Source organism: Argopecten irradians, chromosome 12 (genome assembly GCF_041381155.1).
Source record: "Argopecten irradians isolate NY chromosome 12, Ai_NY, whole genome shotgun sequence".
Lineage (NCBI taxonomy): Eukaryota > Metazoa > Mollusca > Bivalvia > Pectinida > Pectinidae > Argopecten > Argopecten irradians.
Genome location: NC_091145.1, coordinates 22,846,345 through 22,870,127, shown reverse-complemented (window position 1 = coordinate 22,870,127; position 23,783 = coordinate 22,846,345). Strand labels below are relative to the sequence as shown.

The window sequence follows — 23,783 nt, the reverse complement described above, 5'->3', positions numbered from 1 at the left end:
TGCCGTTCAGCTGTCATATGCATGATATCCAATACGGGTGTTTCGAGATTCCAAAACCATGTTAGTAAAGTACTATTTATCGTCAATTAATCCCACCTCCCGGTGATTATGACGTCCCAAAAATCATGTCAAATGACAACGTTATAATCACCGGAAGGTGGGACTAATCGATGGTAAATAGTACTTTACCCATGATGTTTTGGGATCTTGAAACCCCCTCATTGACAACATGTTGTAAATTTCATACTTTCATGTATATAAAATTTCTGATTTTGGTGAAATTTGTATGCAGCACAATACCATGTGGATTGGTAAATGAAATCTCCAGTATGTGATCTAAGATTATTGGGTAAATATTACACAACTGCATGATCTCAGTACGTTGTAAATAACCATACAAAAGTAGTGAGATCAAAATATAGAGGTATATATAGGAAGGAAACCAAAATATAAAAGTATATATAGGAAGGAAATTAGTGGAGCCAATTACCTACATATGTAGGTGTGATGTTTGATAAGAAAATATAAGTAAGTGTAATTCAGTAAACCTATAAGCAAGTCAACTTCAATTTATCAATGTATGGATAAAGTTTAATTTCCTTATTGACAGCCAGTGCCATTTCAGGACATATCAGGTGTAGGAGATGGTAGCTATATATATAGACACCAGATTACCCTGAGAAAAGCCATCGATCTACTGTCCGTTCCATTGGGTGTGAACATGCATGAAACCCAGACATGGAGAGCTGGTAATAAATTGTATCTACTTGCATTCAGCAGTTCCTTGTATGAGTAAAATGTTCCTCAAATCAATCGTTCAATCACACATGGAATATGGCTCAATCCTTTTAAAACCAATTACTGTAGCACATGCTTGAACAAATTGACATTATGAAAACACCATGGTCATTTAAGAATGGACCAGGTTTAGAATTAGGGATTCCAGAATACCTGAAGAACAACCAATGACCTAGTCAGTTCCTGCCTGGTAACTCCCATCATGGGTTTTGATATCGTAACCCAAGAGGTGGAGGGTAAGACGTAATGAACTGGAACACTAGAAAATTAACAACTTGACAACTGTGGTCCCATATCTACATGATCTTAAGAAATAAAACATGCAAATATCATATATATTCCACATCCTTTATTTTACATACATTGATATGTGAAAAATGTTGTTTCGCAGTGAATCCAGCAGTTTTAAATAATTTTACATCACAAGTTTTATTGCTATCTTAAATTACAAGACATTTTTAGATAAGAAGAACACTTGACGCAATGCTGCGATAACAATGAATATGGATGTTAACCCAATAAGAGAAGAAGTAAAAAGAAAAAGTGAGGAAATGCCATCAACACAAAGGCCTATATATCTTATAGATATTGCTTACCTGGTTATTGCATTAAATGATGATTTACTTGTGTAACTATTAACTACTGTATCTATAAAAGAACATGTGTAACTAAATATCTATAAAAAGGAGTCTGAGGAAATTCCATACATTATACATGTATTTCCCTTATAGGGATAAACAATTATCCCTTTTTCAAAAATTAAAAAAAAAAGTTTTTTCTTCAAATGTAACTATTGCCACTTATATACATGTATACATGTACTTCCATTACTTGAGTGGAGCTTCCATTGCAAATACATGTAATGAGATAATATTATGCAATACCGGAAAAAATTGGGATATTTTGGCATCAGAGAAATTTAGTGTGGTTTAAATTTGGCGCTTCCTTCCACTCTGTAATCTTTGGCGCATAACTTGATCAGAACGAAGATCAAAATTCATGAATCATTAACAGTGAGGTGGACATATACACAACCATTTGAAACAATGATCTTCAATAGCAGCCTTACCTGAGAGTATGTGTTCACATAAGTAACACATATCTATATATATACATGTAATACAAACATCTTTACATAGTCAAATTTTGGTGTGTTAAATTTTGGCGCATTTGTGCCAAATGCCAAATTATCCAAAATATCCCATTTTATGGTAGAAAATCAAAATGAAATTTTGGCAGCCATAGATTGAATTATATATTTTGGAAATACTTTAGGCAACTTCTGGAACCTAAATGGTGAAGCCATCAGTCAGTATACTAGACCAGGTGTTTAAAATGAAGATCGACTTACAAAGTACTTTCTTGCTTGTCTTCAAATAGACCCAAATATAATTCAAGATAAAACTGTTTGTCACAGGATGAAATATCAACAGTTTACAGTAAACAATGCTTGGTTATAATATTGATTTAATGTAATTGTTCTATATGACTACAAGATATAAATACTAAAGTTTTTTTGGTTTGTTTAGTTTTACGTCCTATTAACAGCCAGGGTCATGTAAGGACGTGCCAGGTTTGTTGGTGGAGGAAAGCCGGAGTACCCGGAGAAAAACCACCGGCCAGTGGTCAGTACCTGGCAACTGCTAAAGAACTAAAGTAAATGTAACATGAATTACCAGCAATGTATAGATATAATAGAGTAGGTACAAATCTTTTATTACCCGTAACTAGGGCTTGTTTTAACTGTTACTTAACAGACATCTGTTTTTTATAGTTACTGATATTAGCAAAGAACTAGACACTTTTCACATCTGATTAAAATAAAACAATGGAATGAAATAAAACAATTAAATTGATTCTAAAAACAAGAATATAAATACATCTACGAGAAAAGCTGAAACTACAGAGCAACAAGATATTTGTATCATAAATGTTTATTTCTTGTGAAATGAAACACATGAATTGGATAACATCAAAAGTGACGCAGGCTCATGTCACGGATATTAACTATTTGTTCTTATTTTCATTATTTATAAAACTAATATTTAACTTAAATGTACTGCACAGTGATTACCTCCCTTTATTTGCCTTCAAGACTTTTATCAAAATTAAAGTAAAACTATAGTATTTAATCTGATAATGTTTATAACAGAAATCATATTGTTTTGTGAAAATGCTGTTCTATTATTAACCATGATAACATGCACCATCCCATAGACAATATATCATATGTACATGTAATTTATTATATAGCACTATAACTACAAGACAATAGTTAACTGGTACCCCCTACCCAACTGACCACCGTATTCTTGTATATTATAACAGTTATTGTAAGTATTTTCTACCATAAACATCATCGTAATTATTGGGAATTTTCCCTTAAAATAAAAACATCTACGTTCCAACAAATCATAGCTGGCATCCATTTACATGACTGTTATATGTGATATCCCCGTCCCCAATTGACACCCAAACTCCATTGTCATCCCCACCCCTATCAGTAGCACCCCATCCCAATCCTTTACCCCATTGTATAATGAGAATAATTCACGTATCACATGATACCCAATAAGTTTGTGAGGGACTATTGTTTCTATTGGTGATGATGAGACATCAAGGGATGATATTACATATCATCAGGAAGATTACAAATACATGTACTAACATTCCATCACCACTAGAGATACTTAAGTCCCGCACAAACGTTATCGGGTATCACGTGGTATGTGAATAAGTCTCATTAAGGCATTTATTCTTGGTAAATAAAAATAATAAGAATACAAAAATGTATCAACTATAGCTTGCCACTTCATTGGTGGTCACATATACAGCAGAATTTGTGTAATTATACTTTCTCATTCTTTGAGGTGGCAATAAAATGGCACAATATTAGATGAAAACAAAAAATCTATTTTCATCTTCCAGTAAAAGCTGGAGTTGGCACAATTACTCATAACGGAATGTACATAAGTAAAATTATATATATTGTAAAACATCAATAACTGGCAGACCTATCACAGACTCCACACCATCATGGTTTAGCACCTTCAAATAACACACCTAGACCAAACCTACTAGTCAGTCGCCATAGCAACACACGTGTCGCAATAGCAACACACACCTTCAAATAACACACTTTGACCAAACGTACTAGTCAGTCGCCATAGCGACACACACCTTCAAACCAATCATGCTTATAAAAACTCACTTAAATTCCTGTGGTGAATTCATTTATAGAAGATTGTTCAATATTTGTTTTGTCTTACATTCATATTGAGGTTCAGTCATGTAAAGGAATGACAAAAACTGTGATGTCGTCAAACGATGCCTGGTCCTCAGAATTTTTCTTTCTCCATCCTTGTCCCGTATGGAACCCACGGGCCTGTGTTACTAGTTCCTGTGCTGCAGCAGCGTATCTGGGGATATAGAAGGATTAACACAGATAAGTATGACTCATTTTGCATAAATACTGAAATATGAGTCATTAGAATAAAGAGCTGTGGTGACATGTGTGATCTATAGAATCTAGGTCAATTAAGCTACAGACAGGTGACCTCTGGCAATTCGGTCATCTTTAGAGGTCTCAGATTGAGTCAAAGCTACAGACATATGACCTTTGCAGCATAAGGTTAATGTTAGACTGGCCATCAGTCTCTAAAGTATCAAAAGCTTCACTATTTCAGGAGAATCACTAAGGGGAGATAATCAAGTATTAGAAACATAGAGTCTGGTGGCCAGTCAAGGTTACTGTAAATGAACTGTCAAATTATCATACACAATGTCAAAAATGTACTGCACTTTACTGCTCACAGTATCTATTTTTTTGGGAACACTACAACGACTGATGTTATATATAATAACAGCTGATGACATTACCTTTTGTAGTCAGTTGAATTATAGCTGGAAAGAGTTTGGTTGACGATGGCTGCAGCCTCTGTGTTAGATATAACATCCCACAGTCCGTCCGACGCCATGACGATGACACAGTTCTCCCCGAGCTCTCCTGTCTTAGTATCATAGATCTCAACCTGAAGGACAAATGGCCATTTATACCAGGTAAATCTACAGTGTCAATCTTTATTGTAGGACACTGTTGTCAATACAGGGGTTTCAAGATCTTAAAATGATTTGGGTAAAGTACGATTAACCATCAATTAGTCTCACCTTCCGGTGCTTATGATGTAACAAAAAGACCATCAAAAGATGGTCTCACAATCACCGTAAGGTGGGACTTATTGACTGTAAATTGTACTTGCCCACATAATTTTGGGATCTCGAAACCACCATACTTATTGGGCCCAGTTTCATTTGAACATTAAAGTATTCCTTAACTTAAAGTACTCCATAGGAACTCAGTATAGAGGTTTAGAAAAGTTCTTTCACTGAAGATTTCTGTAATGTTTTTCTATGGACTACTTTCCTTTACAGATAAGTAAGAATGACCTAAATAAATAAGGAATAATGAAGGAATAAACTGGGTCAGGTCTAACATACAGACTAAAGGTCAAATAGAGCCGGGGGTTAAAGATCATGGTCAAATAGAGGCGGAGGTTAAAACCATAAGGTTTGTTTATCTAGTAAATCACTAAAACTCAGCTGAAGCAAATCTGTTTGTAAGACAATTGAATTCCTATGTTTATCTGTAATTGTTATGCCAACAGCCAATAAGAGGAACATATTTTATATACTATAGTAATAGAAAGAATATCTAATGGAACAGATATGGGCTTACCTCTGGCATTGATGTCAGGAAAGGTTTCACATATATTTCTGAATCAAAAACTCTCAGGTCATGGTCGCCAAATCCTCGAGCCACTCCTATAGTTTCCATCAGGCGGGACTGAAAGCATAAATTATATTTTTATCAGTTTTCTTGAGTATCACTCTAAATATCTATTGTTAATTCTTAAGCCACCCCTACGTTTTACAACAGGCAGGACTACAGGTTTTAGCAATATTCTATATTATCAGTCAAAGCATATCTTATGACCAGGTCTGTTCTATGTGGCTTGATAAAGCAACGGACTGTCTTGAAAATTTGACAATACAGTACGGGGTATATATTGTCTACATGGTTGGAATTACATACTTACCCCTTACCAAAATATCCATTTAAACATTCACTAAGGAAGTTGTAGTTACACCTCTGTTTTAGTAATTGTTGACATACATTGATGATAATAAAAATTATGAATAAATACCTTTTTCCCTGTCCTTGTGACCAGAGGAAACCTCAGAGCATCATAGTCAGCCACTTTATAAGCCCTGTTGATGACGAATAAATCATTAGGATAGAAATCAATATACCATCAGGTAAATATTACAAGTCATCACTACCCAATCTATGACAACATTTAACTTCACATCATCCTGTCCTTCTAATATGCCACAACCTAGCTCACCATATTTTCAACATCCCGTCATAAGACTACATATATTCGGTTGTGTGACTTTACAGTATACACATGTTATGTCCTCACTTACAATCCTGTCTGGCTCATTAACATGTATACAAAGTTATAAATAGTCCTTTTTAAAAACTTTACTCTGCTTCACTAGCAGTAATGGCCACCAATTGTAGGTCTAAAGATGGCACCAGTATCTGTCTACAATATTGCAGCTAACTCACCATCCTGTCATGTGACCATACACATGATATGACATCATTCACCTTCATGTCATGTGACCATACACATGATATGACATCATTCACCTTCTTGTCATGTGACCATACACATGATATGACATCATTCAAATTCTGTCATGTGACCATACACATGATATGACATCATTCAGCATCCTGTCATGTGACCATACACATGATATGACACCCCTCATCATCCTGTCATGTGACCATATACGTGATATGACGTCACTCACCATCCTGTCATGTGTGGTGATCTGTAGAGAACCCTCTTTCCCATATCCTCGCGGAATATCCTACGTGTGTACTCGGTACATGTGAATTCTCCATGTAGTAATTCTGGTTTGGCATCTCCCTACATAAAAGGATGTCATAATGAATGTAGGATCATACCAGTATGCTTGTTAACTATCCTGACAATAAAGCACTTAGATATACAGTGTATGTCAATCCACCGTATAACTATCCTCTATCAACTGTAAGTCACTCGTGTACAATACCACTGAAGTATGCTAATTTCACTCATACAAAATCAGTCTTATTAATCTGCCCTACACTTACTAAGTTGGTTAGTCGCTCCCTCTCAGCGTATGGTGTGTGGTCACGAGACAATGGGATCACCTTCTCTCCGGCACATAACACTGCTCTGAAAACAAAGAGGACAGACATTTGCAGTACAAAACCAAAAATTTTGAAAAAATTCACACCCTTTAAATAGTTTGCCAATGGTCAAGAGAGAAGAGATATCTACTGCACTTGGAGAGACAGTGAGCGGGCACTGCTCAAAATAACTTGTCATTCCCAAGTGGTTACCTCCCTTGGCATCTGATATTTACTGACAGGAATCAATCTACAATTATTTTTCCATGTAGTCTTTTATCGGTTGCTAAGAATAATAGGTACTGCAGTGTAAAATTGAACCATTTTCCTTAATTCTTAACTATTCCAATAAATTGTGGCAAAACTATTTAATATTCAGGTAAAGTAGAACTCCATCTAGATCACGAAATTACATTTCAGCAAAATTGTCCTAGGTATAGACACAAAATTATCATTACTGTGAAAATCAGATTGTTTACAGTTGATCATATAAGACATCTGCTGACAGGTAAAAACAATAAATTGACAAAGCAGGTGATTACAATGTTAAAGGTTAATACATACCTGCAATCACCTGCGTTAGCTACATACACCTTCCCAAATATGAACATGGCTACGATGGCTGCGCATCCCCCTCGTATAGTGTAGGTGAGGCGTTCTCGTAGAATCTGGTCATCCTGAGTAGGATAAAGGAACAAACAATATTACTGCCACATACCAATGCAAAAACATCCATCAAGCTAACATTGAGATGCAGATGCCATTTAGTACATGTAATCATTTGTCAATCTGTTCATCTATCTGTCCATACATCTGTCTATCCATCCATTCATCCTGTTTGGTTTTTACTTGTCAATTTATGATTGGGAATTATTTCTAAATTAGGCTGAATAATTCATCTTAAGTTCCTGTGTAATTTTCTGGGCTAATCAAACTCAAAATGACTGCTCATAACATTAGCAGCCATATATGTTCACAACTAAACAAGGGTTGACTAAATGGAGTCATCGTCATGGAGTCACCTCAGGGGTCAAGGTCATAAGGTCAAATTTTGTACAATTTCAGATGATTATTATTTTTCATTAAATTATTACGTTACAATGCAAAGTTACTATTAAAGGAAGAATCAAACGACTATAGATCAATGACAGTGGATCACAGGTCAAAGTTATGGTGTCAGAGGAATCAAACACATTGCACATTAATGGGAACATGCACCAGACTCTATTGCAAGCTTGGTTGGTTACAAGGTTAGAACCCTAAATAACCAAGCTTCTGGCAGAGTCAGGCACCATTTAGCTAGACCCTTATTTATGACATTTCAGAATTCTGGCTGACTATAGGAATCATTAGTAACGAGATTTTCAGTATCGAACACTTCCTTCATTGAACATGATTAAACGGTTATCAATGGGTTTAAACGGTTAAACATGAAGGATTTACACGTACATAATAGTATACAATGTTTGGAGTTCAAATGTTTACCAGTTCAACAAACGCCTCCTCTAGAATGCCTGTGATGAGATCATCTATGGATATGCTACTTAAGTTGCCCAGGTGGAGACGCTCGGCTTCCTTTTTACATGGGAACCGCTTCTGATTGATCACCTCCCACACACAGTTAAGTTTGTCCTGGAAATTGTATCAAATTAATACAATTTGGAACATCTTCTAAAATGGCATTTAATGCACAATATACCATATAGTTGGCTATTTTCGAGACATATATAATTTTGAAGCAAATTTTAGCGAATGAAAATTTCATGATATGGGCAATAAAATACCTCTAACTTCCTATTACTTATTATTTGTTAGATGAAATTTTCCAAATTAGAACAATGTCACATAAAAATATTATCCCCACAAAAAATTACCAGCTATAGTACAGTAGTTTGAGAATATTTCAATGAACCGAGATATACAGACATATCATATGATACTTCAATCATTACCAAGAGGACTTTCATTTCATTAACTTTATACTGGTGGTTTCTTGGATTGGTTGGTATCCATTTTAACTTTTGAAATAATTAAAATCCAAAAATTTTTTTTCAAAATTATTTTCTTTCTAATAGCCACGATTCTTAAGTTCTGACCAGTTTTTGACCGGGTTCAAACGTTGCTCTAGATTTGATTTTATCTGTCCTTGGAATCTTTCAGAGGTTAATAATTCCCTTTTTCACATCAATTGGTATACATTTGTAATTTTAGAATCATCTCATTCAGAAAATCAGGGCAAATTTGAAATTTTTGGGGCTGTGTTGTATCCATATTTAATAAGCTGCACCTACATTTCTCTGTGTTATATCAGATATATTATCACATAATATGTTATAATCATTTCTTTATGATATTGTTTTGATTACTAAGTTATTTATCTATAGTATTGGGCCAGTTCTGGAATTTTGCTTTGCTTAAATTCTTCAGTTCTGGATATTTTTTGCTAGATATTGCAAAAAAGGGGGGGGTGGGGGTAAAGAATATGAGTTATCTCCCCCTGACCTCCAAGTTTAATTCAGTTGTTCATATTATCCTGTAGTACACTAACTATACTATAGTTATAAGTAAAAGTCAAAAGTCTAGGTTCAAATTTCATTGAAATATTTAAATTTTTATTTCTAAACTGTTTCAATTCTCATAATTTTTCTTACAGGAATCACCATCGTCGATACGAGTACATAGCCTTATCAGACCTTATGGACATGTAGCTTTCCAATAATGGTAAATTTGAAAAATATGTAAAATACTATATGGGCCCCAAATGGCATTTTAACAGTAATATTTATTTGTTGATTTTGTGTTACATAAAGAACACTTGACTATGAAGACAGTTGTTAGACATGTATGACATCTAGCAGACTGTGAAACTACCGATTAAGACAGTTGTTAGACATGTATGACATCTAGCAGACTGTGAAACTACCGATTAAGACAGTTGTTAGACATGTATGACATCTAGCAGACTGTGAAACTACCGATTAAGACAGTTGTTAGACATGTATGACATCTAGCAGACTGTGAAACTACCGATTAAGACAGTTGTTAGACATGTATGACATCTTAGCAGACTGTGAAACTACCGATTTAGACAGTTGTTAGACATGTATGACATCTAGCAGACTGTGAAACTACCGATTAAGACAGTTGTTAGACATGTATGACATCTAGCAGACTGTGAAACTACCGATTAAGACAGTTGTTAGACATGTATGACATCTAGCGGACTGTGAAACTACCGATTATGTCCACTATATATATATATACTGATTAAGTGGCTTACACTAAAAAATCATCTATCAATGTATTCTAGGGCAATCTACAAAATGGTTAGGGTAGTATATGTATACAAAATATAGCAGTATATATATATATATATATATGACACATTTAATTATATTACCTCAATGTGCTTGTGCAGGATTTTGGATGCAAATAAAGCAGCATCAGCACCAGCATGGCCGTCAAATATCCCAAAGTAGGTCACAGGTACCATATCCTGTAAATTGTAAATAGAACGACACCTAACACTTGAAATTTGACAACATATCATGTAAAAAGGACTACACCATACCTGAAATTATATAACTTGTACAAAATCTGGCAAATAAAGTTATGAAATACATATGTACTGTGTATATTGCATGAGTTTTCATCTCTACTGTACTCAATCCTAACACCACCAATAAGGACTTTCTTACATCCCTTCATTTCAATCCTTCATCAGTGATAGAGTGAAACAAAGGGAGGAAACTCTGGTAGATCTTACCGTTCCATCCCCTACAATTTCTGTCATGGCCATGGTGGGTTGTTCTGAGGGTAACTTAGTGGGTTTGTACCCCAGGTAGAACTGCTCTGCTGCTCCCTGGTCCTCATTTAAAGAACTTTTACCTCCGTTGATAACCCTAAAAATAAACATTACATAATAAGTAACATTAAATAAATTATAACCCTAAACAACACATAAAAAAGATGATCATGTCAAAATATAATTAAATTAACTTATTAATCCTTAATAAAACAAGAGGCCCAGAGGGCCTGTATCACTCACCTGTTTTTTTGTTAGTAATTATCACAAGACTCTGACAATTAGAAAAATAAGCAAAATTGACTCCCAAAGTTTAATTTTGAATCACAACCATACAATGATGCTATTGATACCTTACAAATATGCTATCCAATACATAGGTTCAGAGACAAATTAATTTATATGAAAGTAGTAGCCTAATTGACCTTTTTGACCTCGCATCTATTGCCGTCTAAGGCCCTGGGGGTCAGCCCTATCATTTGTACAATTGCATTATGGGTGCTATACCATGCTTAGTTGCAGAGAAGAAGTCATTTATATGGATATAGCCAAATTGACCCCTTTTGACCCCGCCCCTCAGGCCCCCGGGGGTCAGCCCTATCATTTGCACAATTTGGAATCCCCACATCATAAGGATGCTACCATTGTATTATGGGTGCTATACCATGCTTAGTTTCAGAGAAGAAGTCGTTTATATGGAAATAGCCAAATTGGCCCCTTTTGACCCCGCCCCTCAGGCCCCCGGGGGGTCAGCCCCATCATTTGCACAATTTGGAATCCCCACCCTATAAGGATGCTACCATTGTATTATGGGTGCTATACCAGGCTTAGTTGCAGAGAAGAAGTCATTTATATGGAAAAAGCCAAATTGACCCCTTTTGACCCCGCCCCTCAAGCCCCCAAGGGGGTCAGCCCTATCATTTGCACAATTTTGAATCCCAACCCTATAAGCTACCATTGCATTTTGGGTGCTATACCATGCTTAGTTTCAGAGAAGAAGTCGTTTATATGGAAATAGCCAAATTGGCCCCTTTTGACCCCGCCCCTCAGGCCCCCGGGAGGTCAGCCCCATCATTTGTACAATTTTGAATCCCCACCCTATAAGGATGCTACCATTGCATTATGGGTGCTATACCATGCTTAGTTTCAGAGAAGAAGTCGTTTATATGGAAATAGCCAAATTGACCCCTTTTGACCCCGCCCCTCAGGCCCCCGGGGGGTCAGCCCCATCATTTGCACAATTTTGAATCCCCACCCTATAAGGATGCTACCATTGCATTATGGGTGCTATACCATGCTTAGTTTCAGAGAAGAAGTCGTTTAAATGGAAATAGCCAAATTGACCCCTTTTGACCCCGCCCCTCAGGCCCCCCGGGAGTCAGCCCTATCATTTGTACAATTTTGAATCCCCACCCTATAAGGATACTACCATTGCATTATGAGTGCTATCTCTTGCTTAGTTTCAGAGAAGAAGTCGTTTATATGGAAATAGCCAAATTGACCCCTTTTGGCCCCGCCCCTCAGGCCCCCGGGGGATCAGCCCCATCATTTGTACAATTTTCAGTTAGTAGCCCATAAGGATGCTACCAGTCAAATTTTGTTGAAATCCGACCAGCGGTTATGGAGAAGAAGTCGATTGTTGACGGGCGCCGGACGCCGGACGCCGGACGCCGGACGCTGCAGTATCCCATAAGTTCACCTCGGTCCTTCGGACCAGGTGAGCTAACAATAACTGAGCACCATTTTCATAAAACATCACACAATTGATAACCCTGTACAAAACATCACACAATTGGTAACCCTGTACAAAACATCACCCAATTGAAAATCCTTTATAAAACATCATCCACTGAAAGCCCTAGTGTACAAAACATCTCCCGACATATTACCACAAGCCCTCCACCTCTGGGATGCGGGTTCGAATCCCATGTGGGGCAGTTGCCAGGTACTGACCGCTGGCCGGTGGTTTTTCTCGGGGTACTCCGGCTTTCCTCCACCAACAAACCTGGCACGTCCTTACATGACCCTGGCTGTTAATAGGACGTAAAACTAAACAAACCAAACCAATGAAAGCCCTAGTGTACAAAACATCACCCAACTGAAAACCCTATACAAAACATCACCCAATATCACCCCACTAATAACCCTATATAAAACATCACCCCATTAAAAACCCTAGACAAAATATCACCACACTGATATCCCTGTACAAAACATCACCCCACTGATAATCCTATATAAAACATTACCTCACTGAGCAAAACAGTACAAAACATCACCCCATTGATAAACCTACAAAAAACATCATCCAACTGATAACCCTGTACAAAACATCACCGCACTGATAACCCTGTACAAAACATCACCCCATCAATAACCATGAACAAAACATAACCCCATTGATAACCCTGTACAAAACATTACCCATTGATAACCCTACACATAACACCCCAGTGATAACCCTACACAAAACATCATCCAACTGATAACCTGTACAAAACATCGCCCCATTAATGACCCCACACAAACATCCCCCATTGATAACCCTGTACAAAATATCTTCCCACTGATAACCCTACACAAAACATATCCCCACTAATAACCCTACACATAACATCTTCCCACTAATAACCCTACACATAACATCTCCCCACTGATAACCCTACACATAACATCACCCTACTGATAACCCTATACAAAATAAGTCCACACTGATAACCCTACACAAAACATATCCCCACTAATAACCCTGTACAAAACATCTCCCTACTGAAAACCCTGTACAAAAAAATCACCCAACTGATAACCCTGTACAAAACATCACCCAACTGATAACCCTACACAAAAAATCACCCAACCAATAGCCCTGCACAAAACATTGCCCCATTGACAACCCTACACAAAACAAATTCCAGTGATAATCCTACACAAAACATCACCCCACTGATAACCCTGTACAAAACAACACCTCACTCACTGATAGCTCCATACAAAACATCACCCCACTGATAACCCTGTACAAAACACCATCCCACTGATAATCCTTTACAAAACACCATCCCACTGAAAACCCTGTACAAAACACCATCCCACTGATAACGCTGTACAAAACATCATCTCACTGATAACCCTGTACAAAACAACACCCCACTGATAACCCTACACAAAGCAACACCCCACTTATAAACCTGTACAAAACAAACCCCACTGATAACCCTACCAAAAACATCACCTCACTGATAGCTCCATACAAAACATCACCCCACTGATAACCCTGTACAAAACACCATCCCAATGATAACTCTGCACAAAATAAGTCCACACTGGTAATCCTGTACATAATATCTTTCCACTGATAACCCTACACAAAAACATATCCCCACTAATAACCTTACACATAACATCTCCCCACTGATAAACCTACATATAACATCACCCAACTGATAACCCTGTACAAAACATCACCCAACTGAGAGCAGCACTGTACAAAACATCATCCCACTGATAACCCTGTACAAAATATCTCCCCACTGAAAACCCTGTACAAAAAAACAAATCCCACTGATAACCCTGTACAAAACATCACCCAACTGATAACCCTGTACAAAACATCACCCAACCAATAGCCCTGCACAAACATTGCCCCATTGACAACCCTACACAAAACAAAATCCCAGCATAATCCTACACAAAACATCACCCCACTGATAACCCAACACAATGCAAAACCCCACTTATAAACCTGTACAAAACAACACCCCACTGATAACCCTACCAAAAACATCACCTCACTGATAGCTCCATACAAAACATCAACCCACTGATAACCCTGTACAAAACACCATCCCACTGATAACTCTGTACAAAATAAGTCCACACTGGTAATCCTGTACAAGATATATTTCCACTGATAACCCTACACAAAACATATCCCCACTAATAACCCTACACATAACATCTCCCCACTGATAACCCTACACATAACATCACCCCACTGATAACCCTACACATAACATCACCCTACTGATAACCCTATATAAAATATCACCTCACTGAGCAGCACTGTACAAAACATCATCCCACTGATAACCCTGTACAAAATATCTCCCCACTGATAACCCTGTACAAAACATCATCCAACTGATAACCCTGTACAAAACATCACCCAACCAATAGCACTGCACAAAACATTGCCCAATTGACAACCCTACACAAAACAAAATCCCAGCGATAATCCTTCACAAAAAATCACCCCACTGATAACCCTACACAAAACAACACCTCACTCATAGACCTGTACAAAACAACACCCCACTGATAACCCTGTACAAAACAACACCTCACTCATAGACCTGTACAAAACAACACCCCACTGATAACCCTACCAAAAACATCACCCCACTGATAATCCTGTACAAAACATCACCCCACTGATAATCCTGTACAAAACATCACCCCACTGATAATCCTGTACAAAACATCACCCCACTGATAATCCTGTACAAAACATCACCCCACTGATAATCCTGTACAAAAACATCACCCCACTGATAATTCTGTACAAAACATCATCCCACTGATAATCCAGTACAAAACATCACCCACTGATAATCCTACACAAAACATCACCCCACTGATAATCCTACACAAAACATCACCCCACTGATAATCCAACACAAAACATCACCCAACTGATAACCCTGTACAAAACATCACCCCACTGATAATCCTACACAAAACATCACCCCACTGATAATCCTACACAAAACAACACCCCACTGATAATTCTGTACAAAACATCACCCCACTGATAACCCTGTACAAAACATCATCCAACTGATAACCCTGTACAAAACATCACCCCACTGATAACCCTGTACAAAACATCACCCCACTGATAATCCTGTACAAAACATCACCCCACTGATAATCCTGTACAAAACATCACCCACTGATAATCCTGTACAAAACATCCCCACTGATAATCCTACACAAAACATCACCCCACTGATAATCCTACACAAAACATCACCCCACTGATAATCCTGTACAAAACATCACCCCACTGATAATCCTGTACAAAACATCACCCCACTGATAATCCTGTACAAAACATCACCCCACTGATAATCCTGTACAAAACATCACCCCACTGATAATCCTACACAAAACATCACCCCACTGATAATCCTACACAAAACATCACCCCACTGATAATCCTACACAAAACATCACCCCACTGATAATCCTACACAAAACATCACCCCACTGATAATCCTGTACAAAACATCACCCCACTGATAATCCTGTACAAAACATCACCCCACGGATAATCCTGTACAAAACATCACCCCACTGATAATCCTGTACAAAACATCACCCCACTGATAATCCTGTACAAAACATCACCCCACGGATAATCCTGTACAAAACAACACCCCACTGATAATCCTACACAAAACATCACCCCACTGATAATCCTGTACAAAACATCACCCCACTGATAATCCTGTACAAAACATCACCCCACTGAAACCCTACACAAAACATCACCCCACTGATAATCCAACCAACAATAACCCTGTACAAACATCACCCCACTGATACCCTGTACAAAACATCATCCCACTGATAATTCTGTACAAAACATCATCCCACTGATAACCCTACACAAAACATCACCCAACTGATAACCCTGTACAAAACATCATCCAACTGATAACCTGTACAAAACATCACCCCACTGATAACCCTGTACAAAACATCACCCCACTGATAACCCTGTACAAAACATCACCCCACTGATAATTCTGTACAAAACATCATCCCACTGATAATCTGTACAAAACATCACCCCACTGATAACCCTGTACAAAACATCACCCCACTGATAATCCTCACAAAACATCACCCCACTGATAACCCTGTACAAAACATCACCCCACGGATAATCTATACAAAACATCACCCCACTGATAATTCTGTACAAAACATCACCCCACTGATAATCCTGTACAAAACATCACCCCACTGATAATCCTACACAAAAATCCTGATACACAAAACATCACCCCACTGATAACCCTGTACAAAACATCATCCCACTGATAATTCTGTACAAAACATCACCCACCCCTGTACAAAACTGATAACCCTGTACAAAACATCACCCACTGATAATCTGTACAAAACATCACCCCACTGATAACCCTGTACAAAACATCACCCCACTGATAACCCTGTACAAAACATCACCCCACTGATACCCTGTACAAAACATCATCCCACTGATAATTCTGTACAAAACATCATCCCACTGATAACCCCTACACAAAACATCACCCACTGATAACCTACACAAACATCACCCATGAAACTATCAAAATATCCCCAATACATATACACAAAACAAACCCCACTGATATTCCTACACAAAACATCACCCCACGGATAATCATATACAAAACATCATCCCACTGATAATTCTGTACAAAACATCACCCCACTGATAACCCTGTACAAAACATCACCCCACTGATAACCCTGTACAAAACATCAACCAACCAATAACCCTGTACAAAACATCACCCCACTGATAACCCTGTACAAAACATCATCCCACTGATAATTCTGTACAAAACATCACCCCACTGATAACCCTGTACAAAACATCAACCAACCAATAACCCTGTACAAAACATCACCCCACTGATAACCCTGTACAAAACATCATCCCACTGATAATTCTGTACAAAACATCAACCCACTGATAACCCTGTACAAAACATCACCCCACTGATAACCCTGTACAAAACATCATCCCACTGATATCCCTACACAAAACATCACCCAACTGATAATTATATACAAAACATCACCCCACTGATAATCCTACACAAAACATCAACCCACGGATAATTATATACAAAACATCACCCCACTGATAACCCTATACAAAACATCACCCCACTGATAACCCTACACAAAACATCACCCCACTGATAACCCTGTACAAAACATCAACCAACCAATAACCCTGTACAAAACATCATCCCACTGATAATTCTGTACAAAACATCACCCCACTGATAACCCTGTACAAAACATCAACCAACCAATAACCCTGTACAAAACATCACCCCACTGATAATTCTGTACAAAACATCATCCCATTGATATCCCTACACAAAACATCACCCAACTGATAACCCTGTACAATACACCAACCTTCTAATAACCCTGTACAAAACATCACCCCACTGATAACCCTGTATAAAACACCATATCTTTCTGATAACCTGATATAAAAAATAACCTCACTTATGGCCCTATACAAATTGAAATAATTTGCAATACCTCACATACCTGGAGCACCCTTCATTTTCACATTTTATCATCTCTTACAACTTCTGATCCTAAATGAAAAGTTTGTCTAAGTATCCTCCTGGTTATACATTAATTATACTTACTCTGCATACCCAGCTCGTCTGGGTAGATTCTCTCCGGCAGTGACAATAGTCCGGGAATTTGTACTTTTCACTTCCTGTTGTTGTTTCTGCCCTAACTTGAGGAACTGTGGCCTCTCGTACAGATACTTGTGTGCTTTATTTGGCTCCTCTGTGTTGTTGCTCTTTGGGACGATCTTTCCGACAACATTCCCCACCAATACCTGTACCCTCCCCCACATCGTAATACTCAGGGTCAGGTCATGTTCTGGAAACCATCAGCAATTACATCAAGTACAGCAATAATATTGAAACCAATTTTAAATGTACAATGTCTTGATTACAATGTTACACTTGCTCATTAGGATCTCTTTTTCTCTTGCAGGATTTTGGATTTTTCACCCTTTTATGGGTGAGGCGGGGTCAGGAAATAACGCCTGGAAAATTTTTTATTGTTCTATATTTGCTTAATTATTTAAAGAAAACAAAGACTTGATTTTATCCTCTTTTTTAAGATAACCATTGCAGACAAATTCAGATAAAAAGCATCACATACAATACATACGCAAGTCATGCAATATAATTATTTTCTTTTACTTTGATAGTATTATCTTGTACTGTAGCCTGACTTCATGTTGTCTACTTCCTTACAACCCACAGGGACCTGGCATGAATATTTGAGTCTCTATTACAGTTGGTTAGAAATCTGTGCCAGGTCGTCCCTGTGTTACAACCCATACCAATTAATCATTAAAGTGACATGGTGATTAATACATGTATTATCATGATGATAAAAGCATTCTAAAAGTACTCACTGACCTTATGCTAGCTATACTACAGTCGATTAGGCCTAATTGTTTACTTCGAATATACATTTATATACTGTAAATATATATATTGTACTTGTTGACATTAATTGTTCTTGGTTGTTATATCTTGGTATGTTATATTCTTCCTAGATTACATTAAGTTATTACCAGAGCCAGTACGTAAAGCGACGTATCGATACTAAGCTGACACACACAGCCCAACAGGTGTGGTTCCTAGTACTCGTGTACACTTCCTATATGGAAAACGGAAGTAACAAGCCTGTCAGTTTTGGTATGCAGAGAAACACTTTACTTTACTAAGACTAATTATATTTGTCAGTCTACGTTTTAAAAGTTCAAACCAGAGTAATATGGAGTAAAGTTTTACCTAAAAATGGTTAAGACTACAAAACTAGGCCATCAAAGTCACCTCGGAATGTAAACTTACCATCATCATCCGCTCCTGGGGAAGATAGTGGGAGACAGAGTTAGTGAGAGTTGCCTCCCCTACTACAAGGCACTTGAACTTTGCCCTATTGTCATGACAGATGTGTATTAGATCATTTGTATTACATTATTCATGACTCGATATATTTTTCATTTTATTTATTTTTTTTGACAATTTTCTCAAGTTGTATAAATTAGGAGCATTTCATTAGTTCCAAATGGAGCAGGCAAGACAAATTATAAGCTATTAAAATATATACTGTAACTTATATCTTAAGTTACTCGAAGCAGAATTAGACTATTCATATCCATGTTTATAATAAATTGATAGTTAAAATAAACTCAAAGCTCATTAGTTTTACAACCATCGTTGAAGTATTGTACTCCGAAAGCATATTTAGTATAAAACTAGATCTATACCATGGTTTGCGGAGTTCTAAAAGATGATCTATATCAAGGATTTATATTAATGATATAGTGAAAGATATCAATTGTAAAATTAAATTGTTTGCTGATGACACTGCCTTGTATATAACAGTTGATAATCCTACATTTGCTGTTGATACCATCAATTATGACCTTTTAAAGATACACGCATGGGCTAACAAATGGTTAGTACGTTTTAATCCAGAAAAAAAAACAGAATCATTATTAATAACTAGGAAAACAACACATAGACACTACGACCCCAAAATTATGAATAATACTAATGTATCAAATGTAAAATCCCACAAACATTTAGGAGTTGTATTAAATGAAGACGGTACATGGAAAAATCACATAGATTTTATTTTTTTTAAAGTTTCTCCAAGGATAGGTGTCTTAAGAAGTTTAAGATATACTCTAGATAGGAACTCTCTCCAAACTATCTACTTTTCATTTATGAGACCGATTCTAGAATATTCTGATTTTGTATGGGACAACCTACCAAATTATATATGCCAAAATTTAGAAAATATACAATTGGAGGCAGCAAGAATAGTAACAGGTGCTACCAAATTATCAAGTATAAGTCTATTGTATAAATAGAAAAATATATACGTGCATATGACTATTCTTTAAAGGGCCACTACCTTTCAGAAACGGCTTTTAATTTTTAAAAAAGGAATGTAAAACGAGATCAATAATTTTGTAGAGTCGCAGAAGTTATTAACTATACGTTTACTCGTTGTTCTTAATCTGATTGTAGCGTGCTAGATTGTTAAATGATTTTTTTAAACGATATGACGTAGATAGTTCATACATGCACTCGGGATCTAGCAAAGTGGTCACATACCTGCTGTAACCAACTACCCGCACATTTCATGGGCTATTTTCTGCTCACTCGCGCACTCTATACGTATCGCAGCAATGAAATACCAGGTATGACAAAAAAAAGTATTTAATTAGGAAAACTTTTCAATACGAATGCTTCCTGATTTACTTGCTGGCCATGAGTTATGGACAGCGACGTGCAATAACAGTTTCAATGGCGGGAAATTTTAACACACCCACAGGGACCTGGCACGAATTTTTTCAAAGATGCTACACCGCTGACAAATGGGATTTTTTCATTATCAAAAACAGGAGCAGACGATTGGGTATTTTTCTTCAGTTACAAAAGTTACTTACTTTACACCATTACCACCATTGAAAAGTTTGAGCTTCTACTTTTACTTCAAGTTAAAAATATGAAAAATAATTAATTGCATCCCGAAAAAATTCCGTGACACTATATCCTATATGGAATGAAGTACTGATTGCGCATGCACCAAAAGCGAAATAAATTATTTTATATTATTTTTTGTGTTAATTAGGCATATATACACACGATTAAACACCTATTATTGTTCAAATGATGAATATCATTTATGCTCTGTCGGCGATGGAGCATCTTTAACCAACGGTATACATATATATATATATATATATATATATTATAGTATCAAGATATATATGTATACTGTTTGTTAAAAATTTCGAGCCAGGTCCCTGTGAACACACCAATAATAAAAATAAATAAAATTGAACGACCGACGATATTCCATTTACACATACAATGGTTTCTAGTTTATCACAATTTCATTATTGTGTTTTTTCCTTACAGAAAAAACTGCTTCCGAGTTTTGTTTTTCGCACACCATGCACATATGGCAGCCAGCTAATCTATATATCATTTTCAAAAGAGGGGAGATAACTTTCCTATAAATTTGCTAAAAGTTTGCAGTATGTCATTACAAAAATATGCCATTTTTTCAACATACTGACTCAGCATGTGCTATGTTGTGTTTCTGACTTTTTTTTTATTGTGATGGAAATGTAATGTAATGAGTCGGCGATGAGAGATTTCCTAGACAAAGCTGGTGTCCGTGTAACTCGCTTCTTAAAGGTATTTTGAAAGTCGTTGTAAGTCGACTGCCTCTGCACAGTTGAGATACCCCTATAGTAACGGCACGGAATTGAGACAAGTCTTTCTAAACCAAATTAATGATGGTTGACAAACTTAATATCATGTGATGGAATATCGAAGGTGTGATGGCGGGTACTCACTATCTGCTAGGATGCCTTAATAAATTCCAAGTGGATATTTGTGGTATATCTGAACATTGGATTAGAGAATATAATTTGTCATTTTTTATACAATTAGACAATGCGGTTATACACCTATAGTTAAACCTGTGTATGAAACTGACTCGTTTCGTTACAAATGTTATATTTGGGGAGGTATAGCAATTCTTGTAAATCTGATAAGTTCATATTGATAGAATTAAATATCGATAGTCCTAGAATAGTAGGCGTTGAAATCCAAACCCCTAACAAAGGGAAGGAGTGTCTGTATTGTTTTTTCGGTTTATATGCCAGCATCCTCTCGACTTATTGAAGTATTCATTGAGCATATAAAAGTGTATTCTTCGAAGGGAAGAGTAATTATTATTGATGACCTTAATGTTAAAATTACAGGAGGCCGATGCAACTTCGATAGTAATGAAAGGTCATCTGTGTTCCAATCCTTTTTATATAGAACCAATATGTTATCTGTAAATGTCCAGGAAAATTGCCTCGGACCTGAGCATACATTTTATCCTGTAACAGGGAAATGTACGACAATCGATCATATCCTAATCATTTTAATAAATTTTCCATGACTGACCCCAGGGGCCTTAGGGGCGGGGTCGAAAGGGGTCAAATAGGCTAAAACTCAAAAATTTTCTTCTGAAATTCTGGAACTGGTAGAATCAAATACTCTTCATTGATGGAAAAGTCTTAAGGTCCTTTACAAAAATTGTGAATTATATGACCCTGGAGTCTCATGTTTCCCCCTGGGGAGGGGATCAAGTTTACTATGGTTTATATAGCAAAAACACATTTATGAACGTTATTTGCTATAGGAAATTAGTCAAACTGGGTTAGAATTATTAGACTGAGATAGCATTTTATCGTCATATCCATATTGGTCCTGGCCGACCCCCAGGGACCTTAGGGGCGGGGCCAAAAGGGGTCAAATAGGCTAACTTTTCAAAAATCTTTCTTCTGAATTCACTGATTCGATGGAACCAAATACTCTTCGTAGATTGAAAGGTCTTAAGGCCCTTTACAAAACGTGTGAATTTCATGGCCCTGGGATCTCAGATTTTCCCCTGTGGTGGGGGTTAAAAGTTTCTAAAGTTTATATAACAAATACACATTTATGAACATTATTTGCTTAGTTTTTATACGATATGAGTCAAACTGGGTTAGAATTATTAGTCTGAAATAGCATTTTAACACCATATCCATATTGGTACTGGCTGACCCCGAGGGACCAGAGGGGCTGGGCAAAAATGGATCAAAATGGCTAAAATTTCAAAAATCTTCTTCTGAATTCACAGGTCTGATGGAACCAAATTATCTTCATAGATCAAAAAGTGAAATTTATAATATCACTGACTGTTTTCTAGTTTTGTTTTCTTATTTAACGTTGGCAAAGCAAATTTAAGCATAAGGTTCGGTAATAATACACTAACTATCAAAATTAAAAACAACAAAAAATAAAAATTCTAATACGAAGGTTCAGCTTTAAAGTTTGTTCTAATTCGTAAATACATTTTACAGATTTGAACCAACTTTGCCTCTTGGGACTCTTGGTAATGATCATGTTACCCATGTTATATTTTGCGTTGTGATAAAAATAGCGAATTTCGTGACGAGTACTGGTGTTTTTGGTGAATAATTTTGGATTAGAATTTATGTCCTCGCTTCACAATATAAAAGAT

At 36.8% G+C, this 23,783-nt stretch overlaps 1 protein-coding gene across 2 annotated transcripts; it reads right to left on the bottom strand.

Moving 5' to 3' along the window:
- Window positions 1-1,132: 1,132 nt before the first annotated feature.
- On the bottom strand, window positions 1,133-19,631 carry LOC138336287 (protein phosphatase 1J-like). Of its 2 annotated transcripts, none has more exons than XM_069285716.1 (12): window positions 19,553-19,631; window positions 18,320-18,563; window positions 10,812-10,947; window positions 10,446-10,541; window positions 8,531-8,677; window positions 7,610-7,722; window positions 7,007-7,091; window positions 6,682-6,800; window positions 6,003-6,066; window positions 5,534-5,641; window positions 4,678-4,829; window positions 1,133-4,217 (listed from the first exon to the last, which is right to left on the bottom strand). In XM_069285716.1, the coding sequence occupies exons 2-12, from the start codon at window positions 18,535-18,537 to the stop codon at window positions 4,082-4,084; spliced, it is 1,374 nt and encodes a 457-aa protein (XP_069141817.1). In that variant the 5' UTR covers window positions 18,538-18,563; window positions 19,553-19,631; the 3' UTR covers window positions 1,133-4,081. The 2 variants fall into 2 exon arrangements, with proteins under 2 accessions (XP_069141817.1, XP_069141818.1); XM_069285717.1 differs by lacking the exon at window positions 19,553-19,631 and adding an exon at window positions 19,273-19,395.
- Between the last annotated feature and the right edge of the window lie 4,152 nt (window positions 19,632-23,783).

Coding starts and splice junctions, on each gene's coding strand:
- LOC138336287 (XM_069285716.1), bottom strand. CDS start 18,537: ATGTGGGGGAGGGTACAGGTATTGGTGGGGAATGTTGTCGGAAAGATC. Junction 8,678..10,445: donor TCCTGCACAAGCACATTGAG/GTAATATAATTA, acceptor TACAATTTCCAG/GACAAACTTAACTGTGTGTG. Junction 6,801..7,006: donor GGGAGCGACTAACCAACTTA/GTAAGTGTAGGG, acceptor CCTTTTATGTAG/GGAGATGCCAAACCAGAATT.